Here is an 18,892-nt window from a genome sequence, read left to right as displayed (position 1 = left end):
CACACACACACACACACACACACACACACACACACACACACACACACACTACGGATGGACAAGAAAGAGGAAGATACAGCAGAGAGGGTTAAATAAGAACGGCCCTCTCTAGCAGAAGGGAGGAGTCGTGTCTGTGGGATAGATGTCAGCGGTGATGGAGCGCAGAGTCTCTTCGAGTCTCCGGTCGTGTTAGAGGGATTTAAAAAGAGGAGCGGGGGGGCTCCAGACAGGCCCTCCAGAGAACCGTCTCCAATGCACACACACACAACCCACTTCCTGTCCCACGGAAGCCCGATTCGTCAAATGCCGACTCAGAATGTGTGTGCATGCGATCGAGATGCGCGCTTATGCTACACAGAAACAAACTCACACACACACACATATACAGATCACCTGTTGGTCTTGGCGTACGACCAATCTGAAGCTGTACAGGAAATGAGCACATGGGTCAGATATGAAGTGCTCTCTCTCTCTCTCTCTCTCTCTATCACAGTGCAACGTGGTGTCAAAACTTGCAACATTTAGACAAAGAAGGGTATTCATGAAGCAGAAGAAAAAACGCAAATTTTTAAATAGAAATGATTGACGAGATTATCGGGCCATGTTCTGATCCAACAGAGAAATGTAGACAAGCATCTGAGACCAACACGGTCAGTATCCACCACACACACACCAAACAGATCCAAAAATCATCTAGATTTGGCTTAGAATAACTACAGAAAGTAAGACGTGAACAAAGTAACATAAGTACAGCAAACACGTCTCATGACATCGCTAACACAACTTTGGGACACGAACACCGGTCTCCTGAATGAAAGTCCTGTGTTTGTTTGACACACAAGCTCTGAGTGGGTTTTTTCAGTCTTTATAGTACATCATCACACTCCCTGAGCATTTCTTCTGAGCCTCTAATAATGACGCGGATGGGTTTACATTGTAGTTACTTGAAGGTCCGGTTCGTCTCATACAGACGCTAATGGATGCTTTGTGCGTCGATATCAGACGCAGAGAGGCGTGACAAAGTGTTGCTGTTTTCCAGACTGGAATATGAGGTACTGTGTGTGTGTGTGTGTGTGTGTGTGGACAGAGACAGGATTTACAGTGGAAACACTCTGAGCTCAGACATCTAGCAGATGAGGCAGATGTTTACATTCTGACTTCATCCATGAAGTGACTCCCTGATTATGATATAATTTGGGAAGTCCAACAGGTTCCAAAACAAAGAACAAGCAACCACTCATTGCTAATTCATTTGACGTGCAACAACTGTTTCTCCGCTGCTGGTGATAATTCTGTTGTCATCACTGCTCCATTCCCAGAGCTCGGTGACAGATTTCTGGTTTAATCCATTTTGGGTCATTGTAGAAATTCCCCACTGTGGCAAATGCTGCTGATTAGTGATCTTCATCACTCACAGAAACACAGACGTTGCAAGCGCTCGCCAACAAAACAGAGGTAATCAAACTTCCAAATCCGCTTAGACGACATTTAACAATCCTTGTGAGGAAGTCAAGTCACGGCAGAAAAGTACCAGAATTCAGTGAGAGAAAATAAAATGTCAGCATTAAAAAAAGTAAACTGAAATTCTGGGTTTTCAAAATAGACTGTATATAAGAAGTGGATGTAGTCACAGTGGTCTCAATACTACTGTTTTGAAGCCTCTAGTTCCACATTTTGGTTGTTGCTATCTTGGTATTTTGCAACCAGAAGTGACATGAGAGGATGGAGCTAAGTACAACTGAACACTGACGAAGACAATTTTAGGCGACCAAAATGTTTTTTCATGAAGATTGAACATACTGTGAAGGGTTTAAAGTTTAAAAAAGGAAACACTTACAACTCACAAACCAGACATACTCTGCTTTATGGTCTATTTGACTCTAAATGGACCATAATGTACTAAATGAACATCATGCTGTATTGAAGAAGACTTGAAACTAGAGATTGAGACCATAAACTCATGTTTACAATGTTTACTGAGGTAATAAATCAAGAGAGAAGTAGAGTCATTTTCTCATAGACTTCTATACAACCAGACTTCTTTTACCAACCAAAGGAGTCGCTCCCGAATGGCCATTAGAGAGAAGGCAGATTTAAAGGACTTATTAATTGGCTTCACTTTTCAGACCAGGAGGTTACTGCCTGGTTTTAAATGGTTGGAGTGATACAATTTGAAATTTAAAGACATCGTTTTTTTGACCCTGGGAAACTGCAATGTACATTTTTTACCAAACGTATAATGGAAAAGATAATTCCCTATATCATCCGCAACGGAAATAATATTTTAGCCTTAAATGCAAACATCAATTTCAAGATTTTGCTCTTGTCATGTAAAAAATAAGAAACCTCATCGTTCAGCATGATTTAACTGCAGTTGAAGGATTTTCATACTGTGTGTTGAGAAACTTCCACCACTATACTCCACTGCTTCTGAAAGATGCTACTGTGGTGTTTAAGTTGCTATTTGTACCAGCAGGCTTACTGCATGTGTAATCAATGTGCTCACACTGGTTCAACTGGTGCGTTTAAAACCAGCGACTAGAGATCGACTGGTTCACATTTCAAGTGAAAAGTATTCATATGTATAATTATAACATGGAGAAGTTATGTTCAGAGGTTATCTTTTAATCTTGGGCCCGGCTGAATAACTCAAAGTAGCGAGTGGGGCGTATGTATTGTTCTAAACAACACATCTTTATGTCTTCAAAGGCACATTTCCGGCCATGGCTGTTTAGTGAGAAATTGATTTGTTGTATTTTCTCATGTGAGCCCAGGGGGGCAAGCTCACACTGCCTTGAACTCCGCGTGTCACCAGAGCATCACGGCCGCGTGAATGCGTCCGCTTGTGTCTCCCGAGGCAGCAGAGAGAAATAGGAAGTACAGCTGAGAACGATTTGAAACAGAGCCGACCTCTGTTTTCACTTCCTCCCCCCCCCCCTCTTCGTCTTCATCCGCTGCTCTCTGTAACAGCGTCGGAGAGAGAGTATGTATGTTTGTCACCTGCAACAGGGGTTTCCCACAATGCAAACACAATACATGGGTTTTTTTCCGAACTTCTCACAGGAAACAAGGTCACGACAACGGTTCTCAAACAGACCCACGGTAATGGTGTATTTATCGAGAAAACAGGAAAGAGAGCGTGTGTCTGCGCCCCTGTGTGTGTGTGTGCGTGCTCACTGGAAGACTGCCCACTGGGCATTCCTGTACCTGTCTGAGGATACAACCCCTTGCCTCCACCCCTCCCCCTATCCTCCCTCCACCTGCTCTGCTCCGTGGCCCCCGGGTCCTTGGGGACCGGCCAGACTTCGACAAAGACAACCCCTTCCAACACAAGCCCCTAAACCTCAACACACACACACACACACACACACACACACACACACACACACCTTCTCTCCCTCTCCTCTCTAACTGTCTTCCTCCCTTTCACTCTCGCTCTCCCACAATAGCCTATCCAACCATCCCCAGGGAAACGCATGAATATGGAGGAGGCTGCCCAAGAAGCACATGACACACACACACACACACACACTCTATATCTCACTCTCCCCTTTCACTCATTTATTTATACATGGATACCTGGATTGGAGGCTGCCGGCACTCCCATCCTCCGCCCCCTTACACTCCTCTCCTCCGATGCTCTCTGGATGACTGCTTGTGCAAATGTGGACACTAAATTACGCAAAGCAAACCTCGCCACACATTGGAGAGCAAAAGAAAAAGCAAAAAAAAAAAAACACGGGGGGCGACACAATGGACTGATATGTTTCGGAGAAGCGTTGCCGGCTTCTGTTGCGCTGCAGATGTCCACACAGCGCGCGCGTGTGTGTGTGTGTTGTGCCAATACAGAATGCACATTCTTCCTGAACGCGGCCAAAAACCCGGCGTGTAACTCAAGAAGACTACAGACTGTCTTTGTTTTTCACAGACAAACATGCAAGACTGTGTTCCTGTTGACAATGGCCCGACCCTCCCTTCTGGAACCAGCTGTTCTGTCCACTGTGCAGAAAACACGTGCGTGCATACAGTACAAACACGCGGCGGAAGGATTAATACTCACTGACGTGCACACATACTTTTTTTTTGTTTTTCACACGCACACGAGAGCAGTTTCCACACAGCACAGTCTGCACTTTTGCACACGGAGAGGTGAGTGTGTGGGGCAGGCCCTGGCAGGGCATTGCTGAAGCCCCGGCTGGTGATTTCTCTCCATAGTGAAAGCTTGGGCAGTGAAAGGTTGGGCCCTGCCAACCTCTGTTCTCCTCTGACCACCCGTTGCCCACGTGTGGCACTCAGGGGCATGCCTGTCCCTTTCAATAACCTGCACTGAAACCCGAGTCCTCCACTGAGTCTCTCTTACTGTGTGTGTGTGTGTGTCTTCCCTGGAACACAGCAACTTCTACTTGTACTTCCACTGAACAAGCGCAGCCTGAGACAAGAGTCTTCACCACAGTGTGTTGCACAGTGAAACCACAATAGCTCATTTAGTTTCATTACTGTAGCTGTTCACACGGCCAGCAATGCACAAACAAACAATGCAACGTCTTGTACACAACGTTCAGCCTCGTGAGTTGGACCGGTTGGGGCCTCGGCCTTGTTAATGTTGCTGCATCATTAGCAGGATCCTCCGGGAGTCCTGGAATACTTTCCCCGCGAGTTAGTCTAAATAACAGTCCTACGGGCATTAACTTGAGTCTGGCCAGGCTAATGGCAGTGACTGTTCCGGGTTTTATGGGCGGCGGGGGAAGGAAGAGGGCACAGGACCAAGCCAAGCGCTTCTCCACGCGTCAGATTTCCTGTTCCTGATCAGGATAGTTTAAGCTGTCGTCCACTGGAGAGGGGACGACTTTTACATTCGACACAGATGGACTGGCACCACAGGAGTTGCGATGTCTGGGCATTAAGTGTGTCTGAGCCATATGCATTCAGGCATATAGATCACTCCCACGCACAGATACACACCCAAAACATTGGTGCACACAGAAATGCACAATGCCAGGTTTCATACTGGGTTTGTATGCACACGATGCTCTCATCCAGGGTGACTAATAGTGGGAAATGTAAAGGAAACCATTTTAAACCTCTGTACTCTGAACTCTGACTATTTAAAGGGCCAGTGTGTGGGATTTGGGGGGGTTATTGGCAGAAATGGAATATAAAAAGATTAGAGATTTTGGTAGCTTAAAATGAACCCCTAATATCTGCATAGCCTGTCTGCCATGTTGCACTGTCATGTTTCTACAGTAGGGACAAACCAAACACTGGCTCTAGAGAGAGACTTGTTTTTGTGTTACCTGAAGGCCACCGTAGTTCTCTACATGCTCGGAAAAGGAGGGGTGAGCGGAGGGGTATTCAGTTGGATGCAATCTGCAACCTTTAACTAAATGACCATTGTACTCATTCAATTCTCACATTTTATGCAAACTTTCTAAAACCTTCAGATTGTTAAGTTCAAATAGTATTATTTTTTATTATTAGACATTTTCTTTATATTTTAAGACCCAAAATCTCAACGGCTTGATCAACAATGGCTAGTGGCAAAGGTGACTCTTGGCAGCCCAGACTGGAACTATACAACACGGGGGACTTCATCTTTAAATGAAATCCCCAAATAGAGACCAGCATACAAACTTATTCTCTGAATATTTTTCTCAAAAATAACTTTATATTGACAGTGACATTTTACACTGTCTTTTAGTAGTGTTTTCTTCTATAAGGTTGGTGAGTAACCACAAGATGCCATAAAGCATTTGTTTAAATAAATAGCTATGTAGTAATGTAACTATTTACTACTTGGGTAAGTGATAGTGTGTAGGAAACAACACTAACAGCACTAACAATACAGTAACAGTCGACCAAATTGAAACTCCCATGTCACCAAACAGCTGCCAACTGTAAGGAGTGTTAGGATCAAGACTATACTTCCCAAACATGTTCCCATGACAAAACAGAACATAAATAACAGAGATATGAGGATTTCTAGAGCTGTGAGGGTCAGTAGAGGAGAAAAGGTCAGCACAGTGACTCGACATTTCCCAAAAAAACACACACACACACACACACACACACACAGGTGCACAGATCCTGATACTCACTCTTGTACGGCGCGGGCTATAGACAGCGCAGTGGAGCCGGTCTCATTAACACTGTCCAAGGTCACGTTTGGCAGGTCATCGTCGTCGCTGTCGCTCTTGATCTGCCTTGGCGACAGGCCGCTGTGGTCCGTGTATGCTGTGAGGACGGGACACAGGAGTCAGTGGGTACAGCTCTACATGTGTTATTGAGTGTGTGTGTGTGTGTGTGTGTGTGTGTGTGAGTGCCACTCCGCTCTCTGTTCCCCCTACATGTGCAACTGACAGAGAATGGTATTCGTGGTAATGACAAACTTTCACATAAAAGGCCCGGAGACGACACAAAAGTCTGAATCCACCCGTTTCACTGCTGCACCCTTCTTCACAGAACATCCTGCTGATTAGCAAGCTCTGATTCTTCTCTTTTGCGCAGTGACCACGAAGGGAAAAATAAAGAAAAAAACATGCAACATTTGACTGGCTAGCATGCTATTAGCCGTGAGCCTCTGAGCGCTGGGGGTGTCTGTCTCTTGAGCCGCATGACAAAGTAACATCTATTCCGCAAGTTGTGACAACTTCTCCCCTGGACAACTCATTGGATATATTGCCAGAGCCCGCGGGCCATTCTGTCCTCTCCGTCTCCATGGACACAGGCCGCGCACATCCTGGAGAACTCAAGAGATGAATGTAAAAAAAACAAAAACCTGTCGGAGACTACTTGTCAAGGAAAAGTTGCTGGAAATCCACTGGATTAAATTTGGGAACTGCAACTGCAAGATATCACTAATAACTATTCTTGCTGTTATCCTCACAAATGCTGAATATACATTGTGATACATTTTTCCAACATCCCCACTCACTGTAAGCCCGGCGCTTTTATAAAAGCTATCAGGACTTCACCTCCCCTGCCCTCTCGGCCCATAATGAGGGTCTAGAGTTGGGTGCGGACACGGTGTTATTACTGGGGGTGTGGGGGTGTGTGTGTGTGTGTGTGTGGGGGGGGGGGGGTGTTGACTAAGACATGCAGAGCGGTCACCCCAGACTCGCCTGCTCTATGGAAAACCTGTAATTAGTCAGAAATGCTTCGTGCGATGGAAAAGGGGGGTATTTTGAGCGAGGGACACAAAGGAGGAGTGGTGGAGAGGTGGGCAGAGCACCGGATTTCTTTCTTTCTCTCCTGTTGTATCCAGTCAAGCCCTGTTTCCATGGCAACCTCCTGCCGGAGACAGGGAGACAGCAGTGAAAGGAAGGGTACCCGCCCTCTCTTAAAGAGGATGGCCAAACCTGTGTGTGCATGTGGGTGAGTGGGAGTGTGTGAGTGTGTGTGTGCGAGTGTTTTAGTATCCATGTTGAAAGCTTCATGATTGAGACTTGCTTCAGTGCACATGATTGTTCAGTTTGTATCAAGGTGAACAAGATGGGCTCTTGACCCTGACGTCTGACTTCATATGGAGGGGGAGTTGGCTAGATAGAGACCCTCCTGATGTCAACAACTCATTTCCTCCCCAAGCCACCAAACAATAGTGAAACCTAAAAAAGAAAAAACTCCAGATAAAATGGACCCCCCCCCCCCCCCCCCCAAAAAAGAATCCATTCGCATACAAACCAAAATATGATATTTTGTGGCACATTTTTCATTGGACTTAGGCTGTGGGAATTCCTACGCAAACGGTCTCATTAAGTCCGATTAAGTGCAATAAATAGCCAAATGTTCTGTTTGTCTACTGGTTGCGATCTCATTAAAAGTGACTGTATCCACCACACCCAACATTCAAACACTCCGTTCAGCCCGTTTCCTCAGTGCTTTGAGCTTTCAGAGGCGGGCAGAGCTGATGTCGGACTGTGCGTGTGTTTGCGTAGGTGCCACCCATCTTCAATATCCATCCACACCCTCTTATGCAAGCCTTGTTTTTCCTGTCCGTCCTTCTTCCCTCTTCTCTCCTCGGGAGCAGACACGAAACGCCTCGTCTCTAAGGGGACCACCCCACCCAGGCCGACCAAGTGTCTCTCTGACTTCATGCTCTAATTACACATGTTTGCTGCTTGTACGTACAGTACACACACACACACACACACACACAAGTGAGTCCGAGTGTGTCCGTCCATCCTGCAGGGAGTGACATGAAGCAACCTCTTTTTTTCTTTACAACCAACAGTTGGCCTGTGTGCAGCTCAGAGTTGGACAGAAACTCCCACTGTGGGCTCACTCCCAGTGGTTGGCAGTAAAACCACACCCAGGGAGAAAAGCAATAACACGGTCGAGGCCAGGCCGGCGTAGGTCTACAGTATGGCTCGATCTGTAGGATGTTTGCGTTTCGATAGAGAGAAAGAAAGAAAGGCAACGGCCGGCGTGGCCCTGGTTACCTGCACCAGAGGCATAAAGATAAAGATGGGAGAGTCTTCTCAACCTGTAAACCTCATCTTCACTCTGACGGGGGGGTAACATCACCGCCTGAGGGGCCGCCTCTAAAAGAATGTACACACAGTCTGCTTTCACAGAGGTGTGTCTGCAAGTTCTTTAACTAAGGAGGTCTGGGCAGACAAATATAAAACTCCTGTCATTGGGAAATCTTAGGCTTCCATCACATCACCGCTTCTTTACAAGCCTGATGCCAGCATGCTGTCTTTGTCCTCCCTTGTTTTTGAGCTGGACTATGTTTTATTCCACCTCTAAAAAGGTTTCCAGTGTATTTTCGGGGGTGTTTCATGACCTTGGGAGGATGTTAATTTACCCGTAGCAAGAATATACTTGAAGTGTATTGCAAAGGTTGATAATTGAGCATTATAAGTATTCAACAGTATTGATTTAGGTGAATAATATTTGTCTAATTTCTCAGTTGGTGGAGAAAAACTTGTCCATTAAAGTTGGAGACTTACTATGTACAACTAATATAATCACGAGGCAAAAAGCTCAACGCCTCGATCCTAATGCATCATTTCCTTGCAGTTGCTGGAGCACCTATGACATTACAGCATTAACTGAATGAGTAAAGAGGTTTCATCAAAATCCCAAAAGACCACAGTCAGCCGTATGAATATGGAGTAAATTCCGAGAGCGTGGTCTGCCTCACCTTTGCCTTGGCTTTTCACCTCGTCCAGCAGAGGTAGCATGATGGCGTTGTTGAGGCTGGAGGGTGATCGAACGGCGGTGGTGTACATGAGGGGCAGCGACTGCACCACGACCGGGATGCGGTGGACATGGCTGCCCAGCTTCCCCGCTCCATGCAGGCTCAGGGGGTTGGAAAGAGGCGGCGGCACAGAGTGCAGGATGTGCAAATACGGCTGACCTCTCACCCCGCCTCCGGGGCCCGGTGTGAGCACCGATGAGGCTGAGGTGATGACCGATGGCGAAGAGGAGGAGGAGGAGGAAGAGGATGACGACGATAAAGATGACGGCGAGAAGGCGTATCGGAGGGGGGAGGATGACGAGGCGGTGGTAGGGGTGGTGGACAAAGAGGTGGGGCGGGGCTTGTTGATAGACAGGTCGACGGGCTCGGTCTGCGTGTGGAAGTGCAGGTCGTGGGCGAGCAGGTCTTCTGGGGGCTCCGCTTTGACTCTGCTGAGGAAGAAGGGCACGCCATCCATCGCAGAGTAAGGCCGCACTTTAGGTGACTGTGGGAGCAGAAGAAGCAGAGATGTTAGATTGTTTTGATTCATTCCTGGTATTAATGCCACACACAACCACGAAGAAAGAAATAAGTAAAACAATCTGTCATCAATTAATGTACTCATGGCACGACATTTTATATCACTACTCTTGTCATTATTATTCCGTCTACAATCGGCCGAGCCACAAAATGTTGATGAGTTCAGGTGATTGTTTTTTGTGCTCAGCAACAACACAGCATGATGGAGACGTGTCAGAAAGGTATACGCAGTGACAGTTACTGGGAAAGGAGCAATTAATTTCCTCCTGTTCATTCAAGCATTCAACTCCTCCTTGGTTAGCATGATGTCATAGACAGATGAAACGCAGGAGCAGATAGTGTCTCTCACACTCACCTCCTCTCATGTCTTTCTTCTCTCTTGGTGTGGGTGCCTCTCTCTGTCTCTCTCTCTCTGTCTGTCTCTCTCTCTGTCTCTCTCTCTCTGTCTCTCTTCCTCCTGTTTTCCATCACTCCCACAGAAAAGCAGCTCTCTTGGCTCCCCTCGTATCTCTCCTAAATCTCCTTTGTGACGGTGGAAAAACATTCATATGGGCTCAATTTCCTGACCGGCTCTCTCTGTCTCCGTCTCTCAGCGATGGTCCTTCTAAGGCCAAACGCTGGTGGCTCAGCGCATCTCTCCACACATCGTTCACTTAACACCGGAGCAGACTGTAACACGAGCGCTCTGTCTGTCCGGGCGAGTTTTAGGGAACCTGTTTACTTTGGGAAAAAAAGATAATGACGAAGATGTGCGGTAGAGAGGGCGACACTCACTTTGCTGCAGGTTATTTGTGTCTCCGGGCTCCTCGCGTCTTTTGTTAAAATGTGATGTAGCTGAATGTAGACTCACTATGTTCGAGTGTGGGAGGGGTGCTCGAGCGTGTGGTGTTGATCCTCAAACTTCAGAGGCTGAGTCACATTTAGGGCCATCGGGGAGTGAGTACATTCAGGATTGTTTTACTAATCATACAGGAAAAAGCTCGTTAAAGTAGAGGGGAAAACTTAAAAACTCGAGCTCCAATCGCAGCTGCTGCAGATATGAAAAACACTCTGTACTGTGGATTCTCATCCTCACTTTTGTTTTGGAGACTGACATTTCTTTCCCCTTATGTAATGCTGGCTGAGAGTGGATGTGTGGTGAATTACGAATTATTCTGAGTGGTGTGTGTGCGTGTGTGTTCTTTTATGTAGTAGCCTGCTATTTTTACTTCAGACTTGTATACTCGTCTTCGGCCTACAGTCGGTGTTATGACCCCATGAATTAAGAAGCACTTCTCCCTGTGTAACTCCTCCTCAGTTGGAAAACAAAGCCTACCCCATGAATGGCCTCTGATGACCTCTGATGACCTCTGGACCCTGTAGGGGTTCAGCTCAGGGTCAGTGGTGTCAAGGTCAGGGTTCACAGCACATTATGGCCTGCTTCATAATACCACCCACCAAGCCATTTACTGTGTTTTTACACAATTTTATGTAAAAAATATGTTGCTGTTTTTTTTTTTTGGGGGGGGGGGGGGGGGGGGGGTGGGGGGGGGGGGCATTATATTAAGGCTTTTTTTTTTACATATCATGTGAATATAAACAGCCATAGGCATGACAACTGAAATACGCTTATTACCAAGTGTTTACAACAGTTTGTATGATTTCTCACGAAAAGTTAACGCAAATTTTTTATGCGTTTTCCTACGAAAGATTTACGCTTGTTACATGCATGAATAAACTTATGTCTTCACAGGAAACAACTCAGTTGGGTTTAGGCAACAATACTACTTGGTTAGGTTTAGGAAAATATCATGAAATACTTGGTTAGGTTGAGGCAACAAAGCTACTTAGTTAAGTAAAAGATTGTTGTTTTGGTTAATTACTACGGAAGTGCGGTTTCTGAAATATATTACCTACGTGCAAATACTTCTCATTGCCGACAGGGAGCGAACAGCGGTCTCCTGGGTGAATGATCGGTGTTTATTGGACCCATCCACCTCCACTCCCTACCGCCATGCATGGGTTTATTTTGTGATCTTTATACTTCTGCAATCCTGATTACATGGATAACAAACAATTTCAAACTATACCTACATATTCTTTTGTAGGTATTGCTAATAACACTGGATGACACCAGCTGGACAAATTGGATGAGTTGAAATCATCATGCTTGCTTTGCAGAAACTTCTAAAAAAATGTAGTATTTATAACTAATAGTTCAATAGTTATAGTTGGCTGACAAAAATAGAATGCGATTTCTTCTGGGAGACCTAACCTCCTTTTATAAAGACATACACAATTATTAAATAAGTCAACAATATAGTATTTGTAAATTAGTATACTAAAAGCAGCTGTAGCCATGGAGCTAATGAATGAGCCACTGATGGTGAAGCAGGAATGAAGTAGATGATGCCAATCAGCTGATGCAAGCTCTTCTTTATTATTCCTAACGCCATGCTCCACATTCCAGTTGCAAATGTCGGCTGTGGGGTTGTTTTGCCCACTCATAATGCTAATATATTCCTGGGGTGATTGTGAAGTTATCACTCTGATGGGTGGAGAATCAGGTGACTCTGAGTTTGCAGAGAAAGAATTAGTTGTGCTCATTGTTGTTATACTGACAATATTCATAAGCTCAAAAATGCATACATTTCAGTCACAGCTGACCCTCGTCAGCATAGAACACTTTACTTTAAGCCCCTCTATTTAGCATCTATGAGAAGTACAGCATGCATTTAAAGGAACAGTGTGTAGCATTTAGGGGAAACTATTGGCAGAAATGGAATATGATATTAATAAGTATATTTTCTTTAGCATATATCCACCTGAAAATGTTCTTTACCTTAGAATGAGCTGTTTATATCTACATACGAGCCGTTGGCCATGTTTCTACAGTAGCCCAAAACGGACAAACCTAACACTGGCTCTAGAAACATGGGCCACCTCAGTCCTCCTACACGCTTGGCACACGGGAGGAGTTGAAGTTGAACCTCCCAGCTAGATGCTGCCAAATCTTACACACTGCGCCTTTATTGAATGATTTATAACCATTATAAAACATATTAAGTAACGTGTCACAGCAAAGTTATCTAGTCTAGTCTCTCTCTCTTTTCTGCTATTTTCTCCTTCATTTGAGGGACGACAATGTAGAAAAGGGGGAGAGAGAGGTGTGGCATGCAACAAAGGTCCCATGGACGGAATCAAACCTAGGACACTGCGGTTATATGGCATGTAATGTAAAACGCTCTAAGTTTAGTCTCTCTCCACCAAAAGATCCCTCCCGTGGGCTATCTAAGTTTTCATTCGATTTCATTCCAGCTAGTAAACCTGCCATTTAACTATCTATCCAATTTGCCACTCCACGGCTTTACCTTCAGAAACATTTCAAATGAAATATCACTTGGTGTATAATATGCATGTTTGTGGTGTCAAATGTCCTCAGTGCTTCTCTTGCATCAACTCCCACATCAGCGCCATGCAGCCTTTCTTGACAGACCCTCAGGCTATCATCCAGCTGCTTTTGCACGGGATCTCTCCGTGTTTGCATGTTCTGTATAGGATGCGAGTGTCACGGACCGCCTGGAGCTATACTGCCTCGAGGCTTTGAAGTCATTAGATCCATTGAGGCTGATCTCTGTGTGGAAATCTTGTCTTTCTCAGTGAGTGCTCTCAGAGAGTGTCTAGTTGGCTGCGGAAGTTCCGCAGTGTCGCCAGCTCTCCCTACGTCTGAAAGAAGTCAGAGGAAAGGGAGGAAGCTGAAGATAATGTATTTGTGCCAACCACGAGTGGAATCGGAATGCTGTTCAGTAATATTTTGTGATTAACAAAACAGTTGTTCTGATTGGCTGCGCCACGTTCAAAGCTGTTGTGGCAAAATTACACACATCCGTTCATGCAATTGAATATTTTTTAACTGTAGACATGTTTTCCTTAAAAACACAAAGTTATTTAATATATCTTTCTGTTAAGTCTGTTGTTTTAATCTGGAAATACTGGCCTAGAGTTATCAAATATCTCAAATATATAAATTATAGTCTAAATTTGGTTAGCAGTCTAATACCAACATAGTATTTGGAACACTATGAATATCTATGGTTTGCTGAATGTAGGTGTCTTTTGTGTCCAGTACTTTCATAACAGCAACGAGCCACACAGAAATGTTACGTGCAGCATGTGATTGTACTACCTAACACTACAAACGCTACGTTTTTAGCTTAGCGACTAACAAAATCAGAGCATATTGAATTTCTCAACATTGTTCTCCGGATGTTATCTTTAGCAGACCTGACTGAGAGTTAGTCGAGCACAAGACATGAAATGTGTCCTTACTGTAAGTAATGCAGTGTTACTCGTGATTAAATCACTAAAATGTTTATCTGTGATTTGATTCAAGGTATAAGAGGACTCCTGAGCTAACCAACTGTTAAACAACAACATCCAGCAAGCTAACATTAGCTAACTTTTCAACCATTCAAATTTGGGGAAAATTTGTTATATTTGAGCTCAAATTGTCGGCTCAAATTCAAAAATTCCTCTTACTGTACTTGCTGCATGTCCTGCTGCCATTTCAATAATCTAGGTCACGGCTGTTCTTTTAGCTAACGCAAATGCAACTAACGTTAGCTTAACGCTAGCTTGTCAATCAAGTGATGCAGTGGAGGCACATCGAAATGTTTATTGTCGACATTTTAGTTTATTTCAAAAAAGTGTTTTTATGTGAATTTGAACAAATTCCGCGTTAGTTCAAATTTGTTATTTGTGAAAAGTGATAGCCCCAATCCGACCAAGTATGATAGATTGTGGCAAAACACCTGAGAGAGCGGGAGACGGATGGATTCCACTTTTCATCTGTATTTAAAAAAAGGAATGTGCTTTCTGACTCACTTTCATTTTAGAATCTTCTTGTTTGTTGGAGGAGTGATCAAGACGGTTGGGAATACAGTCTGTTACTGACAACCTGTTCAAAAATTGGCCAATCCTGCTGTGGCTCCTGTGCGAAAAGGTCAAAACAACAGAGCGTGTAGTGTTACACTAAAGTGAAAACAGGTTAGGTTCTCAGACGCATCTCAACCAGCACAAATGGAAAAAAACTTAAGCCACCCACTGCTCTCATTTTGACAGTTATAAACACATGTATGCGCCCAATCCTACACATACTCACACTCTCCGACACACACACACACACACACACACACACACACACACACACACACACACTGATATGCTCGACCAGCCTGCCTGCCTCTGTCCTCATGCCATTGTCTTTATTAGGGGATACTGAGGAGCGGGGCAGATTTTCCAGATCCCTTGCGGGCAAATCGTCTATCAAGGCAGACCATTTCCAGCAAGCCCTTGGCCCCCCGCCACCCAAATGAAGACCACATTTCTGCAGCAGCGCTAAACTGTCTGTCTGCATCTGCCGTCTAGAAAGGGAAGCGCAGTCTGTTTAGGGGCGAAGATTTGGATCTCGGCACACTTCAGAAAGAGCTGTGTGGGCTGCAGTGCTCACATCCTGTCTGTGACGTGACTGACATCACTGCAATGTATGAGGATGACTTCAAAACCCCAGGTAACAGGTAGCAGCTCGGGAGCACAGCACTCAAACCCTTGAGCCGCAGCCGAGTGCGAGGACACCCACAAGGCCGGCCACCTGCTGCCTGTCTGTCGAGCCCTTAGACGTGGAGAGACAGATTTGATTCTTATCAATACTAAGCACCTACGCAGCCAAACGACTGACGCTGCCTGATGGGTTATCAGCGGCTGCTATTTTCCTCATTCATCACGAGCTAATGCTCTCGGTTTCTCCGTCTCGACGGAAACTATTTAGCTGCTCTCCCACGGAGTGCCCTCGGTGATGTGTTAGGGGCCGGGATATTATTGATATGCTATGAATGGAAATCAATAATAACCGAACACTAATTCATCAAGATTACAAATATTAAGTGGCCAGCACCCGCTGCACACACAGCTGTGGCAGCCACACAAAAAGCCCTTGTAGCCTAGCAACAGCTTCTCCATAACAAGACCACTTTATTTCTAGGTATGTCGGACCAGAGAGCACTGATACTGTACGTGGGCCGTGAAAAACCTCCATTACTCCCAACATGGTCAACACAAGCACAGTCTATTTCAACATAAAACTCAAAAATAGAATTGTGTGTTTTGAGCAAAGCCAACGCAAATTTAAAAACTCAGAATCCCTTGTAGGGATAATTAACTTCTTCTGTGTGATAAATCCATATTGAGTGACAGACCCGACACAGAGGTGACAGAGAGCACTGCGAGAGAAACGGCGGAGGAAGAGATGGAGCTGTGATAAGCGTTTTGCAGAGGAAGAGCACAGTTGTGTTTGTCCGTGCGCACAAGAGAGAGTGTGTTTGTGAAGAAGAAGAAGAAGGGTATGGGGACGACGAAGGGAAGTTGAGGGACGTGAAGGGGCAGGGACGGACTGAGATAGATAAGATTTTGATTTTCCCGTGTGACCCTCCTCCCCGGAGCAGCGGCTACATCTGCGCAATCATCCCGCCAGCCAGAACAGATCCCACCCCCCCCCCCTCCCCCCGATGCATTCCTGCTCCAGCTGTGGCTCTCCTCCTCTCCTCGGTCCCTCTCCCCTTCCTGCTAACTACCATGCTCTCCGACCACTCCTCTTAGTCCCCCCCAACACTCTCTCTCTCACTCACTCGTGTAGGCCTGGGAGTAATTACGAAGCCCATTGCCAGGAGGAGGAAAGGCGGAAAGGAAAGCAGGAAAAAAAAGAAAGAAAAAGGAGAATTGTCTGGAAAACAACTGCTCTCTTACCCCTTGTTCCGATTCCAGGGGCTCAGCTTTGACTCGGACTGCAGGCATTCCGTCAAGCATTAACATCCTGTTTCTTAGGCTGCCTGCAAAAGGAAACAGAGGAGGTGTAAGACGGGTGTTTTAGCATGACTAAGCAGGTCTTGTTGTTCACACATGGACATCCACGGTGTTGTGCCTGCACCCAATGGGAGATAAACACACTTTAAATAGACACAAATTTATGTTTTTTAAAGCCGCCAGAAGCTGACAGACAAAAGGTGCACACGAACTGTGTGAACTCAGCCGGTGCACAGCGTGACTCCCTCCTCTCCATGATGACGATTTTCAATTGCCTGGTGGGCTGCTGCAGGGCTACTACGCTTTAATAACACTGACTAGAAATCCTCTTAAGGCTTCAATGGAATACAAATACTTGCTTTGATATACTGTTAATCAGCCACACAACGTGTCCTCTCCAACCACTGACAAGTTAAATAACCGATACTCGGAAATAGAACAACAATATTTCATACTCATGATAATATGTGTGATATTAATATGATCGCACTGACACACATGAAAACACACACCCTTGCCCCCCCCCCCCCCCCTCGGAGCACTGTGCCTCTGCAAAGCAGGCAGTGGTGTCAGGCTCCTCAGCTCCGTGCTGTGGCTTTAAGAGGGGATACTCAGACGGAGCCAATGACAACAATGCATGTTCCGTATCCCCCCCCCCAGTTGGGGCCGACCTGAGGTAACCCTTCCTCTTATTATTTTAGCAGCAGTGGATGGAGGAATGCAAGCAAGGCAAATCGACTCTAAACATCTCTATTACTCTCCACGGCTGGCACCAGCAGCAGGATGTGTGGCCCGGTCCTTGCAAACTATTCTGACCACCTCAGCTCTAACATCCATGTGGCTGGTCCAGTAATCAAGATTTAATTTTTTTTTTTACTCACCAGAAGATCCACTCAAGATAGTTATGAAAAACATGTCTTTTTACTGATTTCAATAAGAACTGCAAAAGAAATAGATCATTGAAAGCCAGGTATTGTTCCAGCAGCTCCTAGACTCTGAAGCGAAAGGCTCATCCTGACTGCGCTTGTGTGCAAGGGAGCTTTTCCAAAGAGGGAGGATTTGCTCTCTCCCCCCCCCCCCCCCCCCCCCCAGATCTCGCCTCACAGGTCTAAGTCCCTCAGGTACCCTGGCTATGCTGCTATTGTATTGTTGTCCAGGATGTCCTTCGGCTTCAGGTCTTGGTAGGCCCAGATAGCGTTGCCATGGCAACGGCTGGGCGGTTGCAGCCTCGGTCCAGCCTCGAGCCATGTGTTTGAGGAGAGGAAGAGAGAGGAGGCAGAAAGGGAGGTTTTGTTTCTCCTCAAAGATGACCACCATTGTGGTAGAGGCTTTTTCTCCTTCTCAGAGAAAATAACTATATATGTTTTTAGGAAGGAGATTTTCTCAGGGGGCGCATTTCACTTTTTCAACAGGTTCTTTTTCTGAGCCTCAGAAAAGTTTTACCTTATCCAAACTTATTTGTTCGCTACGCTTAAAGCATGCACTCTTGTTACTGTAAGTACAAAAAAATAAAAACACCTTTTCACAGCTTGTCAAAGTTGCACATTTCTCGAGAGCAACCACCTTTTTTTTCTCCAATGTGCACAGCCCAGCTAATCCAGTGGTGTGTGACATCACCTTACTAATGAACTGGCCGGCAGCGGGCTGTTCATAGCAAAATCAATGGCCGTTGCATACGTCTGCACGTGACTGTAATGACCAAAGAGCTAACAGCGGTGGGAGAGAGCCCAACACTGAGTAATGACCTAACAGGGGGGGGGGGGGGGGGCTCTGCTCATTGAAGAACACTTTGACCGAAGTCAACTGCTTTCGCTCCCGTGGAAGGAGCGCGTCGGCCAGTTAGCGCCTCAGGATCACACACCAAAAAAGATTTTTTTTTTTAAAAACAGTGATTGAGCTTGAAATGAGGAGAATTTGTTCAAGGTAATAAACCGACGTGCATCTAGTGTTCTCTGTCACTACATTTGGTCTGCTGTGTGGATGGCTTAGGCAACCAGCAGTGTGCTGTCCATCAGCGGTATGAGGCTCTGTGTGTGGGAGATGGAGAGAGCGAGGGGGGGGGGGGGGGGGGGGGGGAGAGGGGAGTAGGGTAGATTAAGATCACCTTTCCATTTGCTGCACTCTGAAATGAAATGGCCTTCCCAGGTGTGTGGGGGAGTTAGATGGAGAGGAAGAGGGCAGTGGAGTGTTGAGGCATCTCATATCTCTCTCTCTCTCTCTCTCTCTCCTATACCCGCCCTCCCGTCCCCATCGAAATCCCTCGAATGAAAAAAAAAAGGTAAAGGGAGCAGGTGAAGATTGAGGCCAGTCCGAGCAGCAGAAAAAAAGATACATATA

At 45.7% G+C, this 18,892-nt stretch overlaps 1 protein-coding gene across 1 annotated transcript in view; it reads right to left on the bottom strand.

Moving 5' to 3' along the window:
* klf12b (Kruppel like factor 12b) overlaps nucleotides 1-18,892 on the bottom strand; it is a 42,496-nt gene that overhangs the window by 5,367 nt on the left and 18,237 nt on the right. Inside the window, 3 exon segments of the mRNA XM_031870068.1 lie at nucleotides 6,096-6,231; nucleotides 9,143-9,683; nucleotides 16,499-16,581. Of these exon segments, the coding sequence (XP_031725928.1) occupies nucleotides 6,096-6,231; nucleotides 9,143-9,683; nucleotides 16,499-16,581 (760 nt within the window).

This window comes from Anarrhichthys ocellatus, unplaced genomic scaffold (genome assembly GCF_004355925.1).
Source record: "Anarrhichthys ocellatus isolate YVR2014 unplaced genomic scaffold, GSC_Weel_1.0 scaffold51, whole genome shotgun sequence".
NCBI lineage: Eukaryota > Metazoa > Chordata > Actinopteri > Perciformes > Anarhichadidae > Anarrhichthys > Anarrhichthys ocellatus.
This window is presented reverse-complemented; position numbering and strand designations above follow the sequence as displayed.